Source organism: Dama dama, chromosome 1, assembly GCF_033118175.1.
Source record: "Dama dama isolate Ldn47 chromosome 1, ASM3311817v1, whole genome shotgun sequence".
NCBI classification, from domain to species: Eukaryota; Metazoa; Chordata; class Mammalia; order Artiodactyla; family Cervidae; genus Dama; species Dama dama.
This window is the reverse complement of record NC_083681.1, coordinates 47,854,606-47,876,568: the sequence shown is the minus strand read 5'-3', so window position 1 is coordinate 47,876,568 and position 21,963 is coordinate 47,854,606. Positions and strand designations below refer to the sequence as shown.

General features: G+C 42.5%; 1 protein-coding gene across 1 annotated transcript; it reads left to right on the top strand.

Annotated features, from left to right (window-relative positions):
• The first annotated feature begins 3,252 nt into the window (after positions 1-3,252).
• LOC133060862 (tripartite motif-containing protein 6-like) lies at positions 3,253-21,293 on the top strand. The gene is made up of 8 exons (XM_061148732.1): positions 3,253-3,308; positions 11,072-11,561; positions 12,058-12,153; positions 12,827-13,057; positions 17,654-17,676; positions 19,796-19,896; positions 20,159-20,185; positions 20,387-21,293. The coding sequence occupies exons 2-8, from the start codon at positions 11,139-11,141 to the stop codon at positions 20,947-20,949; spliced, it is 1,464 nt and encodes a 487-aa protein (XP_061004715.1). The 5' UTR covers positions 3,253-3,308; positions 11,072-11,138; the 3' UTR covers positions 20,950-21,293.
• The last annotated feature ends 670 nt before the right edge of the window (positions 21,294-21,963 follow it).

Genomic DNA, 21,963 nt, shown 5'->3' with positions numbered 1-21,963 from the left:
CAAGGACCTATAGGGAACCACACTAATTAACTCATAATAAATGGAGGGGAATGTAAAAAAAGAATATATATATATAAAACATACATATGTGTGTGTGTGTGTGTGTGTGTGTGTTTACATATATGGGCTTCCCTAGTGACTCAGACGGTAAAGAATCTGCTTGCAATGCAGGAGAGCTGGGTTGGATTCCTGGGTTGGGAAGATCCCCTGGAGGAGAGCATGGCAACCCACTCCAGTATTCTTGCCTGGAAAATCCCATGGACAGAGAAGCCTCATGGGCTACAGTCCCTACACAGGGTTGCAAAAAGTCGGACACAACTGAAGGGACTTAGCACACACGCACACATACACACAATAGGAAATAGATGAGCAGGTACATTACAGGACAATAGCTATTCATTACCTGACCTGCCAGTTAATTTTAGGCAAACAAATGTAAATTGGGGGTCTCAGAGTTTATTTGTAAAGCAGATATTTCACCTTTCACTAACTTCTCTGTGATAAATTGAATTTCAAGTGCAAAAATCAAATCTATAAAGTCAAACGAAGATATCTTTTTAAGGGGTGGGGGTGAGTGGATTGGGCTTGAATAAAGTAGGGGTTCAAAAATGTGGAATAAGGTGAAGGAAATAAGGAAGATCAAGGAAAACTTGTTAGGAGAACCGAAAGATAAAAAGACATTCTAAAAGCAGCAGTGTAACTTCTACCTTGAAATTCTGGAGTAGCTATTCTCAAAAGAAAAACAATTCAGACGAAGAAAACGCAAGTTGTATTGAATGGAATGTTATAAACTCTTTGGTTTACTAATCCTCACATTTAAAAAGAGCTTTTGATGAAATGAATTTTGAGCTAATTCCTGAGCTAGATATCATCCTTCTTTTGCATTTATTCCTTGCTAGATACTGGTCTTCTTTAATATCAAGGCTCTCTTGAACTATTTTTTTTGGCTTTTTGCTCTGTTCCTTCAAGGTGCTTTCCCTGGAAATATCTTTCTTCAGTGGGCTCCTTTGAATATCAGCTCACATTTCTCTTCTTACTCGTATTTTTCATCTCTTAATTTTACCTTTTCTTCTGAATAGACTTCATTAAGATGTGAGAGTAAAAGATCTGGCTATACATCGTGATTTACTTATCCTAAATTTCCACCTACACTTTGTCATCAATTTCAGGAAGAGAAAACCAATTATGAACAAATTCATTGTCTTCTAGCTATACTCAATAGAATCTAGTTAAGCAATTTTCCTCCAAATTAAAGCAGTAATTAGACATTTATTTTCCCTGGATTTAGGCATTGTCTGTCACCTCCAGACCTCTTCAACCTGATCAGTGCTGCCAGGTGATCTTTTCTTACATAACATTTAGACATTCAGAATATTTCATTCCCAACTACACCCTACAATCTCCCTCTCTTTCACACACACACATACACACACAAACTCCTTAATGATTTCCCAACAATGTCAAGACAATCCAGTGAGGAAAAAATATGTTCCTGAGACAACAGGCTGGCTATCCACATTCAAAATAATAAAACAGAACCTCTATCTCACACAGTAAAAATGAACTTAAAATAGATCATAGCTTTAAGTGTGAGAGTTAAATTATAAAATCTTTAGAAAAAAATATAGGAGAAAGTCTTCAGGACTTTGGGTTGGGCAAAACCTTCATAGACATGACATCAAAAGTACAAGTGACCAAAAAAACAAAAAAAAAAATGGATTTCATCAAAATTAAAAATCTAATCTTCAAAGGGTGCAATCAAGAAAATTAAAAGACTACCCTTAGAATGGTAGAAGATATTTACAAATCACAGAACTCATAAAGGACTCATATTTAGAATATATGAAAATCTCAGAAAAAGACAAATAACCCAATCAAAAAAAGGACCAAGGACATGAATAGAAATTTCTCAAAAAAGGTACACAGACAGTAAAGTGTATGAAAGGATGATAAACACTATTAGTCCTTAGGGAAATGCAAATTAAAATAATGATGAGATAGCACTTCACACAAAGTAAGTTATTATAATAGAAAACAAAACATATAATAACAAGTAGAGGCAAAGATGTGGAGAAACTGGAACCCTTCGTACAAAGCTGGTGGGAATGCAAAAATCACAGTTACTTTGGGAAACAGCCCGGAATTTCTTCACAAAAGTAAATACATGATCCAGCAATTCTATTCTTAGGTATATAACCAAGAGAAATAAAAAGCCTATGCTTATAAAAAAAAAATTGTACAAGAAAATTCATAGACACATTATTCACAACAGCCAAAAAGTAAAACCAATCCAAATGTCTAAAAACTGATGGATGAACAAAATGTGAAAAACCCATCCAATAGAGTATTACTCAGGTGTCAAAGGAACAAAATACTCATACAGGATACAACATGGATGAACCTAGAAAATACTATGTTGAATCACAGAGCCCTCTGCTCTGATTTTTATCTGGACACCCTCATATGTCCAGGTCCCCCTTCCCTATCTGCCTTCTCAGACTAAGTCAGTTTCCTTGGGGCAGAAAGTTTAGCCTTTCTTTTCTTCTCAGAATTGCTGTGCTATTAACCCCCTACAGTTGAAGTTCCTGAAGCTTCATAAAGCTTGCTTGTATTCCTAAAGACCTAAGTAGAAACATTGACAGTCTCTCAGTTACATCGATTAAAATTAATACAGTTATATCCGTAATACAAGTTCCAATTATAGTCGTAATTTTAAATTGCTAAACTTTAATGATCTTTTTGCAAAGCATGCCGTTATAACGCCGTTGTTATCTTTCCTTATCCATATAACTTTATACTTTTTTTTTTTTTTAATTTTATTTATTTATTTATTTGGCTGCTCTGGGTCTTAGTTGTAGCATGTGGGATCTAGCTCCCCGACCAGGGGTCGAACCTGGGCCTCCTGCACTGGGAGCTCAGAGTCTCAGCCACTGGACCACCAGGGAAGTCCCTAACTTTATACTTTTATTCGGACACTTAAATTGATATTTTAATATGGAGTCCAGGTATACTCAATGTTACTAACACTGACATGAAGTCGGAAAGTCAAACTGAAGACAATCTACAAGTACCATCCCAGGCCTTCAAGTGTTGGCCGAGACCTCCCAATTTGCGGTTCAACCGGTAAGCAGAGCCGCCTTCTGGAAGCCGCTTGCGGCCCCGGAGTGCAGGACCCAGCGCGGCGCTGGACAAATCAGCAGCATCTCCTCCCCCCGGCCCCGCCCCCGCCCCTTCCCCGAGCCTCTCTGCCTGGGTGGCGGCGGCAGCAGCTGTAAAGCCTCGGCTCTGATCCAAGTCACAGATTCCAGGTTGGTGAGCGAATCCATTTTGTGGCCAGCCGCCGCTGTCCCCACTAGTGTTCAGAGTCTGACCCGTCCTACAGGTTGGTTGGGGGTGTTCGCGGGTGGAGGCCGAGTGAGGGAGACCTCTGCAGTTTGGAGACGACGCAAGTTCAGGAAAGGAGTGAGAGAGAGACACCTTTGGAGCTGGGAGTGGCCTGTGTCAAGGTGGTGATAATGAAACCCTGCTTCTGGAAGCTAAAGGATGTCGGGGAGTCACCTCTGAAAGTCCTGTTAGGGCATGACGTTAGGGAATAACGGCCGACCTGGGGACTGGCTTGGATCCAGAGGTCAGCAGCCCTTCCCCCATCGCCAACTTTCCTGCTCCAGGAAGTGAGCTCGTTTACCCTGCCCCACCCCCACGCCCACCCCTGAGGCCCTGACTCCTCCCGGAGGGAGTTGGGAGATGAGCCTTCCGGACGCGCTCAGTCGGACCTGCGGGCTGCGTGCAATTTCCCCGGAGCGGGCAGGGCGGCGCCCCGCTGAGCTCAGGAAAAAAAAAAAAAAAAAAAAAAGACCTGTTAGTGAGCGTTGTCTGTCCTTCAGAGACTATTTGAAAAGCCGTTCGTTTGCCTTGACTATCTGAAGCCTCTACGTGCCCTTCACCCGGAGATGTCTGCCCTCTGTGGCTGGACCACTTACTGTCACTTGAGGTGACAGGGCGGTAGAAGAAATGGGGTCCCTTCCCTTGTGGGGCTCATGATACAGATCATTTATCTTTATTTCTTTCTCATCCTCACTGCGAATGAGCTCAGCGAGATTAGAGACAACGTTTAATCTGTCAATGAAGACAGAAATGTGTGGTTAGGAGCATAGGAGCTGCGGCCAGAGGGCCTGGGCTCAGCGTCAGCCTCGGACACTTAGACCCAGAGTCTATGTGCCCCCTACCTATTGCTGGAGCTTCAGCTTCTTCCACCTATATAATGGACAGCGTCAGAATTACATTCTAGAGTTTTGGTGAGGTTTAAGTGAGGCAGAAGTTTAAAGACAGGAGAGCGCCTGAAAAAATCGTAAATACTCAAAATATTAATCAAACTCAATACCTACCTTAGAAAAGTACGAAATTTTGCAAAGAATACCGATATACTGACTTTTACCCTGAAAGCCGTTTTAATATCGAGTTGTGAGCTTTCATTCTAAAAGATGTTTCAGATCTAAGTATCAGTTCATTATCTGTCCTTCCCCACCCACCTTCCCCCCTTCCTATTTTGCACCCTAAATTGTATTTACCTGGGAAGAAGGCAGGGCTTCTGAGGACCTACTGTGCATACGAATCGCCTGAGATCTTATAAAATGCAGATACTGAATTGGTCTCTCTGAGGCCCAGAAATTCTGGATTCCAGTGTGGCAAGTTAGCACACCACTTGACCATTTTCTGGAGGCTGCTTCTTATGTAACTGGTCCCACCCAAGTCCTGGATTTGGCTTCTTTCATTTGCTAATTTGGGCTTCCCACGTGTTGCTAGTGGTGGAGAACCCGCCTATCAATGCAGGAGAGACGTAAGAGAATGCAGGTTCGATCCCTGGGGTGGGAAGATCCCCTGGTGGAGGGCAAGGCAATCCACTCCATTATTCTTTACTGGAGAATTCTCACGGACAGAGGAGCCTGGCAAGCTACAGTTCATGGGGTCCTAAAGAGTTGGACCGGACTGTAGAACTTTCAGTTTCATTTGCTAATTTGATCTTCAGAGTTCTTCCGCTTAGGCTCTGGTATCTGCTCTCACACAGCGGGACTAGTTTCTCTACCGCTCACACTGCTCTCGAGACAAGGGACTCGGCTTTTCTTGTGTCATTTGGGATGCACTGAGCAGTAGCCATTGGTGAAGGGCCTAATGGGATGTGGGCAGGGCTCACTCAAACCCTTTATAACTGAATGTCAGCTGAGTCTGTTTTCTTCCTTTCCCCAGGTTCAACTACATGACAAGAGACGTCAACTCTTAGATAATCTTTTCTGTTCGAGAATCTTACTCTGCCTTGAGTAGAGCATTAGATGGAAAAGTTATATAGAATTATAGGGCCACATATATAATTTAAATTTTTCTATTGGCCTCATTAAAACTTTAGAAGAAATTGATTTTAATATATTTAACTTCATGCTCCCCAAATATATTTAGACAATGTAATCAGTATTTAAATGTAATCAGTATTTAAAAATCCATTAATGAAATGTTTTAGATTATTTTTTCTTACCAAATCTTCAGTGTGTATTTTATACTTAAAACATCTCGTTTCCAATTAGCCACATCTCAAGAGCTCAGTAGCCATGTGGCTACTGTGCTTGACAACACATTTCTAACTTGTCTTCAGGAGATCAGAAAATTAAGCCTCAGTTTTTCTTATTGTATTTCTTCTATTTTTTGTTAGCTCTACTGAGTTGTCATTTACATTTAATAACTTAGCAATTTTAAGCCTACAGTTCCATCAGGTTTGACCATATATAGTTGTCCAAACAACACAGTCATGATACAGTCATGGTATATACAGGGGGTTTCCATCATCCTCCAAATTTTTTTGTGTCCCTTTGTAATTCATCCCCTTCTGACAGACCCGGGCCCTGGTATCCACTAGTCTGTTCTCAAATAGTAGACTTTTTTGTCGTTTTTAGGATTTCATATAAATGAAATCATACAGTACCTTATCCTTGCTGTCTAGTTTCTTTCATTTTGCATAATTCTTTTGAGGTTTATTTTGTTGTATATATCAGTGCGTCCATTTTATTGTTTGGTAATATGCACTGAGGTCATGGTTTCAGCTCACTAGATCCCTAGCAATGCCTTATACTCACTTATCTCACAGATTGTTTTCTTGGTCTGGGGCACTTTTTTAGGCTCTTCTGTAAGGGCTTGCTACTGGCAGGCAACTTGATATTTTTTTAATCCTATCACACCGTCAAGAGGGGAAAATTGATGTCAGTTACAGGACCTGTCACCAGATTCAATGGGTCGATATATTGCTTGGGGTGCACAGCCAATGGACCACCAACTACTGATTAAAGTAGAAGTGTTTCTTACTTGTGACAAGTAAGGAGACAGGGAGAAACTCTCAAAAACTTTTTCTGAACAGCAGAATCAGGGAAATGTTGTGTCTGGGGTGCATGGCTATTCATGAAATGGAAGGCTTGGTCTTCCATATAGTATGGGTTTCTTTAGCTTGCCGAAAATGGCGAGCAAACAGGTGCTTGGTTGTTTGCTCACACTGTGGTTATCTTGTTGATTGGAATGCACTGTATCCTTTGTGAAACATCTGGTATTTGGAAACTTTTGCAACTTTTTGCAATGGTTAGTTTCTTCAAAACAGTGCATACCTTGGTTTAACTCCATCAGTTCCCTGCTGCTGCCTAGCTAACAGATTTTGCCCACACTGGGCATGTTGTACACAGTGTACATCCACCTTTGGTGGGGGCCAGTCAAGAAACATTATGGAATTATATCTGCTGTCAGTCACTCTGTGGCCTACCTTGTACATGAGGGTCACAGCTGGAATCAGAGGTAGTGTACCTTCAAGTAGGCAGTGCCTTTGTCAGCTGGCTCTTCTTTGGTGACCCAAACTAGACTCCTAGGCCCATTCCTATATAGGCAAGTGGAACATGTGGTTTCTAATGAGTGATTCAATGCTAGAATACTATAAACAAATAATTTTAAATGTCTTTAAAATTATGTGATTTAAACCAGCAGTACTATAATTTAATGACTGAAAACTTTCAAGAATGAGAAGATATTTTTCAGTGAGGACACCTATATTAAGCACAGACAAAAAATAAAGTTAGGGTCAGTTCCAATATCTTGAGTTGTCTCATCAGAGAAGCTACTAGCTTCCCTAACTAACTCTTATGTGAGGCACAGAAAAAAGACTGGGCCAGGTCCAGCTTTCTCACCTTGTTCTTAAATGACATCTTATTAAATCTGGTAATGATTTGAGATAGTGGATTTTTTCCCCCTAGGTCCAAAAGTAGGAGGAAGATCTGAAAGGGATGAGAAAGTGATGCATTTATCATTATAACAAATATTTATATAGAGCTATCCATTCATCAGATTTTGCTGTATCCCTGTTCCTGGTAAAAATATCAAAGAGGCTCTTTTCATCATGGTACTAGGGCAGAGCACTAAAGGATTGGCAAGCAATGATGGTATAAATGTAGTGACAGCCAGTTTTTACTGAGACTCTTCCACACAGGCTCAGGTAATTTATGACAAGTGTGCTATAAGGGAGGACTTGTCATCAGCAATTCACAAAACCACATCTCAGATCAGGAATTACCCCAGTGTTCCAGAACCAGAGACAACAAATTCAGGATTCAGAGCTGCATCTGTATTACCTCAGTTGGCAGTGCCTTCTCTTCTCATCTCACACTGTCAGGGAAAGGGAAGCATGGAGTCCCAGGGATGTGCCATGAGGAATGAAGCACAGCAGGGCTGGAGAAGGAGCCTGCAGATAGCTTAGGAAGTGCTGTAGGATGCTTTCAAACATGAGAAGAAGGGAGCTATCGTGCTGAATCAGTACAGCTGAAAAATGAGACAAGCACCAGTCAGGAGTGGGTAGAAACAAGCTGAGCCACTTTGTGGTCTTGAGTGCCTTTGTAGGTGGTGTGAGGGGTGGGGGGTGCGTAAAGGAAACATTCTCTTCTTTTAAGGACCAGCCAACAACTGAGGTTTGGATTTGCATAAAACTAGATTATAACCTTTGCTTCATCAGTTATTCATTCCGAGACCTTTGGTAATTGAATTTTAAGAAGTTCACTTTTCACATTTGTTAAAAAAAAAGGTGTTATTACATTTATCTGATTGAGTTATTATGGGATTAGATTATATAATGCCTGTAAAAAGTTCAGCCATTGCCTCTCATATAAAAAGCAATCAGAAAATGGTCTCTATGATTATTTTTTGTTTTCCAGTGTCCCTTGCAACAAATAACTTCATGTGTACATACTTGCTTGCATTAATAATGATTGTCTTTGCTGTGTGTTCAAAAGAGGATGTGTTTCCTGCTCAAAGTCTGAATGGTACACTTCCTTGTACAGGATTTATTTCAACCATCCCTATCTCCCGATATCAACTACAGCACTGTGCTTGACTCAGGTCTTTTCCCACAGCTGCCTTGTGTAAAAGCTGTGGAGTTGGGAGAGCTCTGAACCAGAAGTCACAAGATAGCCTCTCCCTCTTTTTTTTCCTGTCGTATAATTTTTAAAAATTGAGATACAGTTCATGTACCATAAAATTCACCCTTTCAAGGTATACAAATAAGGTGTGTTTTTTTTTAATCACAAAGATGTTCACTAGCACCACTGTCTAATTCCAGAATATTTTCATCACCCCCCCAAAGTGACTCCACGTGCATTAGTAGTCATTCTCTATTCCCCATCCCACCAACTTGTGGCAACCACTAATCTACTTTGTGTGTCTGTAGATTTGCCTACTCCAGATTATTTTTAAATTTTATTTATTTATGCTGCACTGGGTCTTCATTGCTTTTGCGTGGGCTTTCTCTAGTTGCAGCAAGTGAGGGTTACTCTTCGTTTTGGTGTGCGGGCTTCTCATTGTGGTGACTTCTCGTTGCGGAGCACAGGCTCTTAAGTGCATGGGCTTTGGTAGTTGCAGCACACGAGCTCAGTTGTGGCATGTGATCTCTAGGGCACGGGCTCAGTAGTTGTGGCACATGGACTTTGCTCCGCTCCATGTATAATCTTCCTGGACCTGGGATCGAACCTGTGTCTCCTGCATTGTCAAGTGGGTTCTCATCTATGCCACCAAGGAAGTCCTAGACATTTCTTATAAAAGGAGTTATATAATATATGATCTTTTGTATCTGGTTTTACTCACTTAGCATGTTTTCACAGCTCATCCATGTTATTAAAGGCATCAATTCTTCATTCCTCTTTTTCCTCCATTTTTATCCTTTTCTCCTATTAGTGATTCTGAAATACTTTCCCCAAATGCTGTAAGACCTCTGTCCCAAACACACCACTTGCATACTTCTGCCTAGGTCTGCTCTCGGTGAATTAATCCTATCCCTAGACCATATGTGACCTCAACTGCCCACCTGTCCCTTCCTCTCCCATTCACATGGGCCCCTTAAGCCTCCTGCTAGAGTTTTGGACAGGCCTGGTGAAGTCTTGTCCCCAAAGCACCAGGTCTGTCCCGGACTTTGAGTACCCATAAGACCATCTTTGCAGTCCATGGGATCTCAAAGAGTTGGACATGACTGAGCAACTAAACTGAACTGAACACCATCTTTCCTGGAGAAGGAAATGGCAATCCACTCCAGTATTCTTGCCTGGAGAATTCCATGGACAAAAGAGCCTGGCAGGCTACAGTCCATGGGGTTGCAAAGAGTTGGACATAACTAAGCACTAACACAAACACACCACCATCTTTGGGGTTAAAGTTACAAGATTGAGGATGGAGCTTTGAACTAGGACTCTGGACGTGAGAAGTGTTGCCGGCTCTGTGGTTTATAAGCTGTTTGATTTTTATAAAATCACTTAGTTTCTCTGTTTACCAAAAGGCCAAAAATAATTTATTCATAGTTTTCCTATGAGGGATAAAGCAGGGGAATGTGGTTTTGAAATCACAACTGGTTATAAAAGTGTTGGTTGTACAGATATGATATCACCTTATTGCGGTCATTGTCATTTCTTTGGGTTTTTCTGGGAAAGTGACTGTGAAAGATGAAAGGGCTCTTTGTAAAGCTCTGCTAGAAGGTGGTCGTGTCTTCCCAATAAGTGATAACCTTTGAATTTGGAGATTAGATCCTGGAGAGCCATGCCAGCAGGATGGCAAAGAGAGGTGAAGAAGCTGATGAGAAAGATCTAATCATCTATGGAGAGATGAGGAGGTTCTAGTTTTCTTCATCAAAAGTTGAGGACCTGTGTGTGAGGCACTAAACTCATTCAGTAATAAGCAAAACAGTCCCTGATCTCATGGAGCTTATATTCCAGTGGGAGGATTCAGACAAATACAGATGCATATTGTTGTTTAGTTGCTTAGTCATGTCTGATTCTTTGTGACCCCATGAACTGTAACCCACCAGACTCCTCTGTCCATGTTCCAGGCAAGAACACTGGAGGGGGTTGCCATTTCCTTCTCCAGGGGATCTTCCTGACCCAGGTATCAAACTTCCATCTCCTGCATTGGCAGGCAGGTTCTTTACCACTCTGCCACCGGGGAAGCCCCCCAAAAGAAATGTATTAGGTGGTGATAAAAAGAAAAATCAAGCCATTGAGTCTATGGAGAATGATGGTGTGGGTGGCTGTGCCTTAGCTAGGCTTGACAGAGAAAACCCTTCTGGTAAGTAAATGTGTAGGGAGAGAGTTGAAGGAAGTCAGAGAGTCACATGGATACCAGGGTGAAGGGGCTTCCTTGCAGTAGGAATAGCAAGTGCAAGCATCCTGAGGTGGCAGCATGTTCTGGTGCTTTGAACATTGAGGATGTGTGTTGGTGCGCTGAGAAAAGGTTAAACAGATGGTGACTCACCCAAGGCCACTTCTCTCCAGGATCTCATTGTCCCTTTATCCAGTGAGTAAAAAGAAATTGTTTTATTGCTATAATGAGGACCTCATTGCTATAACGAGGGTGCAAATTGATGTCTAATGTGAGGCAGGGGCAAAGAACATGTTTGAAGTTAGAATGAGAAGTTCCCATTACCCCAGTGCCTGACCTCTTTATCCAGAACAGTCAGCTTCCCTTTGTCTCCCTCATTTCTTACCCTGAACCCTTTTTTGTGTGCCCATCTACTCAGGATTCTAAACGCTGGAAGCATCTTAGAAGTCAGGGCTGGCCAGGCAGAGGCCAGAAAAGTGGCTACAATGACTTCAGCAGTCCTGGTGGACATCCAAGATGAAGTGACCTGCCCCATCTGCCTGGAGTTCCTGACCGAACCCCTGAGCATAGACTGTGGACACAGCTTCTGCCAAGCCTGCATCACTGCAAACAACAAGGAGTCCGTGCCTGGCCAAGACGGGCAGAGCAGGTGTCCTGTGTGCCAGACCAGCTACTGGCTTGGGAACCTGCGGCCCAATCGGCACCTGGCCAACATAGCCGAGAGGCTCAGGGAGGTGGTGTTGGGCTCAGGGAAGCAGCTGAAGGTGATTCTTTGTGCACACCATGGAGAGAAACTCCAACTTTTCTGTGAGGAGGATGGGAAGCTCATTTGCTGGCTTTGCGAGCGGTCTCAGGAGCACCGTGGTCACCATACATTCCTCATGGAGGAGATAGCCCAGGAGTACCAGGTGGGGGCCCAGGTGGAGGGAAGACAGGCAGGAACAGACTGCTTGGTAGATTTTAACTTTTCTTTATGCTCTAATCTAATTTCTTTGTAGTCCTCTTATTTACCTAGAGGGTGAACCTAGAAAAAGCCCTTCTGACCAAGAGCAGAGACCATCTCTTTCTTGCTTGCCACGATTGGCTCTGCATATGTAGAGACTGCTGCTGAAGGCCAGCAGGGGGCTGGACAGGTTGAGGGCAGGGGATATATTGGCAGTGAGAGTAAAGAACTTAAAGTGATTCATGGTCAGGTGGTTCCCCCGCAGAAAAGAGAATGTGCCTATTCTCACTGGTTTCCATCCCTTGTTTGTAAAAGGTAACTTTGACCTTCTCAGTTTTTCATTCCAGGGCTGGCATCTGGTATCTCCTGAGGTCAGCGTAATCTCTCCCCCATTCATTCCATGTCTTGGCACTGAGACAGTTTGACACTTGACCCTACTTGACTTGATGTGTTTCTTCCAGGAGAAGTTCCAGGAGTCTCTGAAGAAGCTGAGGCAAGAGCAGCAGGAAGCTGAGAAATTAACAGCTGTTATCAGAGAGAAGAGGACATCCTGGAAGGTAAGAGAGTCTTCTGAAGGTGTCCTGGAGCAGAAATCAAGCCAGGGCATGGGAGCTGAGGGCAAAGGAGACCCAGTTTTGTCTGTTTCCCAGTTTGGCTAGATAAGCTTCCCTTTGCCCAGTTCTTCACTGCAAGCCTTCCAAACAAGGGTATTGTTCTTGGTGCACAGTAAGGGGGAGAGAAGGGGGAATAGAAATGAACATATCAAAGGGAATCTAGGTTTCTGAAGATAATTATATGGGAAAATAACCATAGTCATTGGCAGCCCTTAATTAAGGATTCTGGACCTTGTTCTATAGTTTTAAAAGTTGGAAAAATAGGTCAGGCACAGGCCAGTCATTATATCAATATTGATAACTGGAAGAGGAGGCTGATGCCAAGTCCTGACAGGCCAGAGAGGGTGTTTAGAAACTGAACCACCCCCAGGAATCAAAGTCTCTGTCTTAGAAGCCTAGATAAGGCAGCCTGGGACCAGTGGTCCGAGAAGAGCTGAAGGGAGAACAGGAGGAAAGAGCAGGTTCTGCAGGGCCTACTCCCCGATTTGCTCCTCCATCCTAGTGAGACCTTCCAGGAAAACAATGCTGAGCCTGCCTCCCCCACCCCTCCGCCCCTTATACAGGAGACCCTCAGCTCAACAGACTAGCAGCCTCTTTTTTCCCCTTGTTCCTTAAGAATCAGATGGAACCTGAGAGACACAGGATCCAGAAACAGTTTGATCAGTTGAGGAGCATCCTGGACAAAGAGGAGCAGCGACAGCTGAAGAAGCTGGAGGAGGAGGAGAGGAGGGGGCTGAACATGATAGCAGAAGCTGAGGTCGAGCTGGTCCAGCAGAGCCAGTCCCTGAGAGAGCTCATCTCAGACCTGGAGCGCCGTTGTGAGGGGTCAGCAACAGAGCTCCTGCAGGTAAGAATGGGAAAGGGGCCTGTGATCTGAGAGTCAATACCAAGAGAAGATAACTCTCCTTCCCTTCTGATGTGGAACTCCTATCCTGGTGGAGGAAAGAAAAAAAAAAAAAACTCCTCTGAGAGAATAGCACTGAAACATGTTGGATGCATGAGACAAGTGCTCAGGGTCGGTGCACTGGGAAGACCCAGAGGGATGGGGTGGGGAGGGAGGTGGGAGGGGGGATCTGGATGGGGAACACATGTAAATCCATGGCTGATTCATGTTAATGTATGGCAAAAACCACTACAATATTGTAAAGTAATTAGCCTCCAACTAATAAAAATAAATGAAAATAGATATTTTAATGCAGTAATAGACAACTAAAAAAAAAAAGAAAAAAATCTCCTTTGATCATATAGTGCCTCTTCACTATTAGACAGTTCAAGGTTTAGCCATGGATAAAGCACAGGATAATTAAAAGTACAAATGCTAAGGGATTGTTTCATTTTTATTTCCTATATATAAAGGATACAAAAGTTCATTTAATACTATGTCAAAGACCTCATATAGTGAGTGATATTTTATAGCATCATTTCTGAGTCTTGGTACTATTGACCTCTGATGCTCTGTTGGGATTGGTCAGGTTCCTTTCACCCAGATTAGTCACAGGCATACACAACCAAACTCAAGTACTTTAGAGCTTTTTTTATGTAATCACCAGCCTTTCTTTGCTGTGACTCTCTTCTTTAGGACAGAATCATTGAACATGTTGTAATAGAAGTTCAAACAGAACTTTTGAGGCACAAAGAAAGAACTCTGGTCTCTGTGTGTATATATACTGGGAGGGTGCAAGCTGTCAAATCCAGAAATCTGAGTGGCTATTTCTTCATAGAGTGAATAGTGTGACTGTTAAGTTGAAGCAGGATGTACCTTGAGACATTCTGAAACCTTCAGGCTGTTCCTCATTTTCTGTTTGGTTTCTTGCTTTCCTCTTGCTGTCTTTGCTAGTGGAATAATCATTTATTTACTTAATTTTGGGCCCTAGTATTGGAGTCAGTTCAGTTCAGTTCAGTCGCTCAGTCGTGTCTGACTCTTTGTGACCCAACCACGCCAGGCCTCCCTGTCCATTGCCAACTTCTGAAGTTTACTCAAACCTCATGTCCATTGAGTCGGTGATGCCATCCAACCATGTCATCCTCTGTCATCCTCTTCTCTTCCTGCCTTCAGTCTTTCCCAGCATCAGGGATCAGGGTTTTTTCAAATGAAATCAGTTCTTCGCATCGGGTGGCCAAAGTACTGGAGTTTCAGCTTCAGCATCAGTCCTTCCAATGAATATTCAGGACTGGTTTCCTTTAAGATGGAAAGGTTGGATCTCCTTGCAGTCCAAGGGACTCTTAAGTTTTCTCCAACACCACAGTTCAAAAGCATCAGTTCTTCGGCCCTCAGCCCTCTTTATAGTCCAACTCTTACATCCACACATGACTACTGGAAAAATCATAGCTTTGACTACACAGACCTTTATTGGCAAAGTAATGTCTCTGATTTTAAATATTATGCTGTCTAGGTTGGTCATAACTCTTCTTCCAAGGAGCAAGTGTCTTTTAATTTCATGGCTGCAGTCACCATCTGCAGTGATTTTGGAGCCCCCAAAAATAAAGTCTGCCACTGTTTCCACTGTTTCCCCATCTATTTCCCATGGAGTGATGGGACCAGATGTCATGATCTTAGTTTTCTGAATGCTGAGTTTTAAGCCAACTTTTTCACTGTCTTCTTTCACTTTCATCAAGAGGCTCTTTAGTTCCTCTTCACTTTCTGCCATAAGGGTGGTGTCATCTGCACATCTGAGGTTATTGATATTTCTCCCGGCAATCTTGATTCCATCTTGTACTTCATCCAGCTCAGCGTTTCTCATGATGTACTCTGCATATAAGTTAAGTAAGCAGGGTGACAATATACAGCCTTGACATACTCCTTTCCCTATTTGGAACCAGTCTGTTATTCCATGTCCGAATCTAACTGTTGCTTCCTGACCTGCCTACAGATTTCTCAGGAGGCTGGTCAGGTGGTCTGGTATTCCCATCTCTTTCAGATTTTTCCTGTTTGTTGTGGTCCACACAGTCAAAGGCTTTGGAATCATCAGTAAAGCAGAGGTAGATGTTCTTCTGGAATTCTCTTGCTTTTTCTATGATCCAACAGATGCTGGCAATTTGATCTCTGGTTCCTCTGCCTTTTCTAAATCCAGCTTGAACATCTGGAAGTTCACGGTTCTCGTACTGTTGAAGCCTGGGTTGGAAAATTTTGAGTATTACTTGACTAGCATGTGAGATGAGTACAATTATGTGGTAGTTTGAGCATTCTTTGGCATTGGCTTTCTTTGGGATTAGAATGAAAATTGACCTTTTCCAGTCCTGTGGCCACTGCTGAGTTTTCCAAATTTGCTGACATATTGAGTGCAGCACTTTCACAGCATCATCTTTTAGGATTTGAAATAACTCAACTGGAATTCCATCACCTCCGTTAGCTCTGTTTGTATTGGGATCATCGGGTAGTTCGTATTGGGGTCATGGGGTTGTTTTCCACCTTTGGAGCTTTTCCTCATTCACTGCTTCTGGTTTCACGTCTTTAGCTTATTCTTCTTGCTTTTTTCTTCATCTTTGATGTTGGGCTGCCCTGATGCTTGCTTCTAACCCCTTTGCAAGTGTCCTCAAACTGGAAACATTGCTTCATAAGTACAAATGGATAATCAGTTTGTTTAATAGTTATTTGAGGAACCCGCTCGCAGTTTGTTTAATAGTTATTTGAGGAACCCGCTTGACTCTTCTACCCAGAACACCCAACGGCCGTTTTAACTAGAGTGTTATCTTAGTCAATTTTCATAGAACTTGCCCATCACAGACACTTCCTTCTTCTCTTTTCCATTATCTGTTTAACATTGTTGCGCATGAAGATTTGACAGCTGGATACGTGCCTGCAGCTTTCAAGTTTCAAAATGTGAACCCTGAGAATAAAGTTAAGCTAAGAGGAAGAGGCATGAAGTGGCACCCTGACTTGATCATTTGAGTGTCTTTAGGACTTCCCTGTAGCTCAAACGGGTAACCTGCCTGGGATGCAGGAGACCAGCGTTTGATCCCTGGGTTGGGAAGTTCCTCTGGAGAATGGAATGGCAATCCACTCCAGTATTCTTGCTTGGAGAATCCCATAGACAGAGAAGCCTGGCGGGCCACAGTCTGTGAAGTTGCAAAGAGTCGGACACGACTGAGCGACTAACACACACACACATTATAAGTATGCCTTAAGATTAATACAGTCTTGGGACTCCCCTGGTAGTCCAGTGGTTAAGACTCCGTGCTTCCACTGCAGAGGGTGCAGGTTCAATCCCTGGTCAAGGAACTTAAGATCCCACATGCAGTGTGATATGGCCAAAATAAAAATTGTTACAAACCTGAGTCTACATCTGCCACTTTACATATTCAAGCCAGTTTGAGTTGTGTTTTTACAAGATACAACCAAAAATAGCTCCACTACTATGAAAATAGTTATTCTTATATTGCACAGATCAAACCATTGGCCTTTTCTTCTACTGAATTGAAGTGTATAGAGCAGAAGTTAGGAAGGTCAATTAAGAGGCCATGAGATAATTCTACTCAAATGAATCAGGCAGTGGTAGTGATGATAGTAAAGAGCAGTGGCTAAAAGAAGTTAAGGGTGTGAAATGGACTACTTTGGTTTAAGATGGGATGTTGGGGTGAATATCAGTTTTTAAGACACTACTTTGCCTACAATTGGTGACTGAATGTTGATGTCATTGAAAAACGTGGAAAGTAACAGAGAAGACTTTGAGGTTGCAGAAAAAGTAAGTTTTCTTTCAGACATCTTGAAACTGTGGTTCCTGTGGCTTGTGTTGTTTTAGTTGCTATGTCGTGTCCGGCTCTTTGTGACCCCATGGACAGTAGTCTGCCAGGCTTCTCTGTCCATGGGATTTCCCAGGCAAGAATACTGGAATGTGTTGCCATTTCCTTCCCCAGGGGATCTTCCTGACCCAGGGGATTGATCCCACGTCTCCTGCATTGGCTGGCAGATTCTTTATCACTGAGTCACTAGGGAACCCTGTGGCTCATGTACTGGGGTATATAAAAGAAATGTGAGCATCATCAACAGGTGTGTGTGTTGAAATCAAGAAAAATACAAAGCAAAGCAACATAGAGGGTTAGGGGAGGTGGAATTTGAGAAACAGCCGCATTTAAGGTCTTGTATCCTCAGCAACCAGAATGTAAGCCTCTAGATCACAGAAATTAGGACTTAGTCATGTAAGAGCATCTAGGACCAGGCACAGTGCCTGGCAAATAATAGATGATGTACATATATAACATCACACACATACACACAGTTATAAAAATAAATGCACCATGGCATGAGTTGAATCATTTCCTGATATGCCTGGATAGGGCCTCAGGGAGAGTCTGCTTTGAATTCTTACCTCTACTTTGTGGCCTCCATACTGGATATCTCTATCCCCAACATATCATGGGGTGGTGAGGGTGGGATGATAGGCATGGATGTGGTTTAGTAGAGGACAAGGTCTATTACTCCTTAACCTCTCTCTTTCTTTTCTAGGATGTGAGTGATGTTGCGAAAAGGTATGTGTAGAACATGAGATGGTTCCCTTGGGTTGGCGAGATTCCTATACCCTGTGAGGAGGGGTAGGATGCTCCTATGGTAGAGTTATCTTACAGTTAATGAGAAAGGAAAAAAAGGTCACCAGGCAGGGAAGATTTAGGACTGTGGTGTCTTGAATTGCTTAGCATGAGAATTTGGGGTCCTTCAGAATAAAGGGAATGGCTTGGTTTCTGTGTTAGGAGAAATTGGGTTGTGGTAGGTCACAAATTGAGGACAGTGGTGTCCTTAATCAAGGATTACAGTATCACTGATTCACCTTGTACCCTGTGATAGAACAAACCTGTGTATACCTGCTTCCAGCCCTGATTCCAATACTTTATAGCTACCTAAAAATACACAGTGATTTTCTTTGCTCATATACTTTATTACAGGGAAATTTCCCATTTGCTTTTTTTTTTTTTTTCCAGAGTTCAGGAATCAGCTCTAGGGATCTCTGCTTAAGTTTCCCTTTCTCTCTTGGCTTTGGAACAATCTGTACCTTGCTACCAAGTTTTCCTCAGACTACCATTTTTCTCAGTTATAATAAAAACATAGACTGAGGTCTTGAAAAAAGTGACTTTGGCCCTGGAACAAGAACATATTCTGTATCACATACTCTAGAATTTCATTCTTCAAGGTGACCCCTAAAGTTGCCCACATACCTGGTACCTTGAGGCTCCTATGGACATGTGACCTGTGGAGCCTGTTGTCCCTTTGGAAGTTTTCATTCTCAATCTGGAGGTGAGGACATTTCCTTTCTCCAACTGAGGTAACATTCCCAGAGACTAAGGGACTGTTCTGCAGGTCTTTCTCCATAGGCATCTGTAAGATATTAAGACCTAAACTACAGACTCTTCAGAGGCAACCCTTCGTCTGATAACTCTGAAGGCCCCATAGCAGGGCCTGATGTCCTGCCTGTCCACACAGATACCTGTAGACTCTCTAAAAGTCACTGATGTTTTAAATATTTTGTGTCTTTTTTAGAGGTAGCAAAAAATTTCCCAGCCATTATTTTATTTAATATTATACAGTCTCTGGGCTTCCCAGGTGGCTCAAGAGGTAAAGAATCTGTCTGCCAGTGCAGAAGATGTGGGTTCAATCCCTGGGTCAGGAAGGTCCCCTGAGGAGAAAATAGCAACCCACTCCAGTATTCTTGCCTGCAGAATCCCATGGACAGAGTAGCCTGGCAGGCTACAATCCATGGGATTGCAAAGAGTCAGACACGACTTAGTGACTTAGCATGCATACAGTCTCTAAGATGCAGGCAAAGAAGGGAAAATTTTTGTTTCACAAAACAACAAACCAAATAAAGAAACCAAAATGAGGCTTTGAGGGATAAATTCTATCAACTTAAAAAAAAATTGTTGTATATTTGATTCAAAAGAGTATATTAGTTTAAGGTATACCACATAGTAAATCAATATTTTTATACATTACACTCCATTTAAAGTTATTATAAAATATTGGCCATATTCCCCATTCTGTACAAAAGATACATGCACCCCAGTATTTGTTGCAGCACTGTTTACAATAGCCAAGATGTGGAAGCATCCTAAGTGTTGATCAACAGTTGGCTGAATAAAGAAGATGTGGTGTAGATATTAATAGATACATATAGATACAGAGACAGATAGAGATACTGTTTTTGTGACTCTGTGCTCAGTCATGTCCAACTCTGTGCAACCTCATGGACTGTAGCCCATCAGACTCTTCTGTCCATGGGATTCTCCAGGCAAGAATACTGGAGTGGGTTGCCATGCCCTCCTCCAGGGGATCTTCCCAACCCAGGAATCACACCTGTGTTTGTTGCAGCTCCTGCATTGGCAGGCGGATTCTTTACTACTAGTGCCACCTGGGAAACCCAGATGTAGGTACTACACAGTCATAAAAAAAAGCCTGAAAATCTTATCAACATGTACACATATGGTGAGAAGCTAGTTTTTAGCAAGGTCTTCTGGCTCCTATGCCAGAGCTCTTTGCAGAATGATGCTAATTTTCTTCAGGAAAGAATGTTGAAGTTCACCAGTGGGCCTGGGCCACAGGAATTAGAGGCACCCAAGTTTAGCAGTGTTGGAGTTTTGTAATGTCTTTTCTCTCTAGGAGTGAGTTCTGGACCCTGAAGAAGCCAGAGGCTCTCCCCACCAAGCTGAAGAGTATGTTTCGAGCTCCAGATCTGAAAAAGATGCTGCGAGTGTTTAGAGGTGAGGAGTTGCAGGGAACAGAGTTTGGATGGGGAATCATGGTAGTAGTAGGAAATGAAAAGAATGGAGGGCGTAGTTGGTATTTGGGGACAGTGGCAGAGGGAGAGACGCAATATGCTGAGGAAGATGGGGTTCATACTCAAAAGGGGAATCAAGTGGCCAGTTCACAACCATAGCGAATTCCCAGACACTCCCCTCACCCAGGTAAGAGAGAGACAGCAGACCTGAGACTGCTGGTGTGATTGACTCTTTGTCATTACAGAGCTGACAGATGTCCAGAGCTACTGGGGTAAGTAGAAACTGTGGCCTCTTTAAGCTGACCTGTGCTTATCTCCTCACTCATAGCCACACACACTCTCAGATATGAGGTGTCCCTATTCCCCCCCACCACCCAGCTCCATTTCCTCCCACTCAGAACCTACGTTTGCTCTTCTCAGAGTCATAAGACCATGTACCCATCCTCTGCTGATGCTGTACTTTTCTCCCACAGTGGACGTGACCCTGAATCCACACACGGCTAATTTAAATCTTGTCCTGTCTAAGAACCGGAGGCAGGTGCGATTTGTGGGCGCCCAGCTGTCCGGGTCTCATCTGGAAGAGCATTACGGCTGTGGTGTCCTGGGCTCTCGGCACTTTTCCTCCGGGAAGCATTACTGGGAGGTAGATGTGGCCAAGAAGACTGACTGGATCCTGGGGGTGTGCAGTGATTCAGTGGGACCTGCTTTCTTTTTCAACCAGTTTGCAAACAATCGGAATGTTTACTCCCGATACCAGCCTCAAAGTGGGTACTGGGTGATTGGATTACATCACAAGCATGAATATAGAGCCTACGAGGAATCGTCCACGTCCCTGCTCTTATCCATGACAGTGCCCCCTCGCCGCATTGGGGTGTTCTTAGACTATGATGCCGGCACAGTCTCCTTTTACAATGTCACCAACCACGGCTTCCCCATCTACACCTTCTCTAAGTATTACTTTCCTACAACCCTTTGTCCATATTTTAATCCTTGCAACTGTGTGTTCCCGATGACTCTGCGTCGCCCAAGCTCTTAAACTTTCTGAGTTTATACCCTGTACTCCAAGCCTCTCCTCATCTCAGTTTATCCTTTCTTTCCTGTTGACCATTTGGTGAAGATTTTTCTTTGTTGATGCAGTATTAGAAAATACTGTTCTATCTGATGTCAGTTTATGTACTGAATGGAAAATTGAGTTTCAACATGTGTTGTGTCTATAATTACTGAGATAACTATATGTCATTTTTATTCTGTTACTGACTATATTGATTTGTTTTCATTTTAAAACCAACACAAATTTCTGGAATAAACCACTGTTATTATTCATAGGCAATACTGGATTTGTTTTTGCTCATATGTTGTTTAGGTTCTGTTTTCATCTCTGTTTGTGAAATAAAATTGACCTGTAACTTTATATTCCTGTAACATTGTTGTCAGCTTTTATAAAATGCAATATATGAGCAAAGAAATTGCTGGGTTTCTTGTGTAAGTATACATAGAATTGAGTGCTAAAATCCATTGAGTATTTTTTTGTGTAAGTATATAAGATTGAATGCTAAAACATTAATTTTGGTGGTTTTAAATTCAATTTAAAGAAAGGTTCTAACTTCAATTTTCACTGCATACTTCATGGATTTTAAAAATCTTAGGTACTAATTGAAAAAAAAATGATTATAAATGTATTGAAATAAAAACGGGAGAAGAGGAAAATGACTAATCCAATACAGATTTTTCTGCCAGAATGTGGGGAAGATGTAAAGAGAAAATAATCAATATAAAGCACTTTTAGGAAGAGAATGATTTCTTCTAGTTTCTCCATACCTCCTTTTCTTTATGTTCATGAACAGCTTGTGAATAAGTGCCTTTGGTAAACAGGTGCTGTATGCTTTTTGAGCCAACTGTAAAATTACAATGAGGTGGCTGTGAGGATGGAAACACATATCAAGGAGTTGAATATCAAGAGCTTGGCTGTCCATTATGGTAGCCAAGAGGTTCTGGTGTCTCTTGAACACTTGTCTGAATTGAGGTGTATCATACGTATAAGTTGCACACT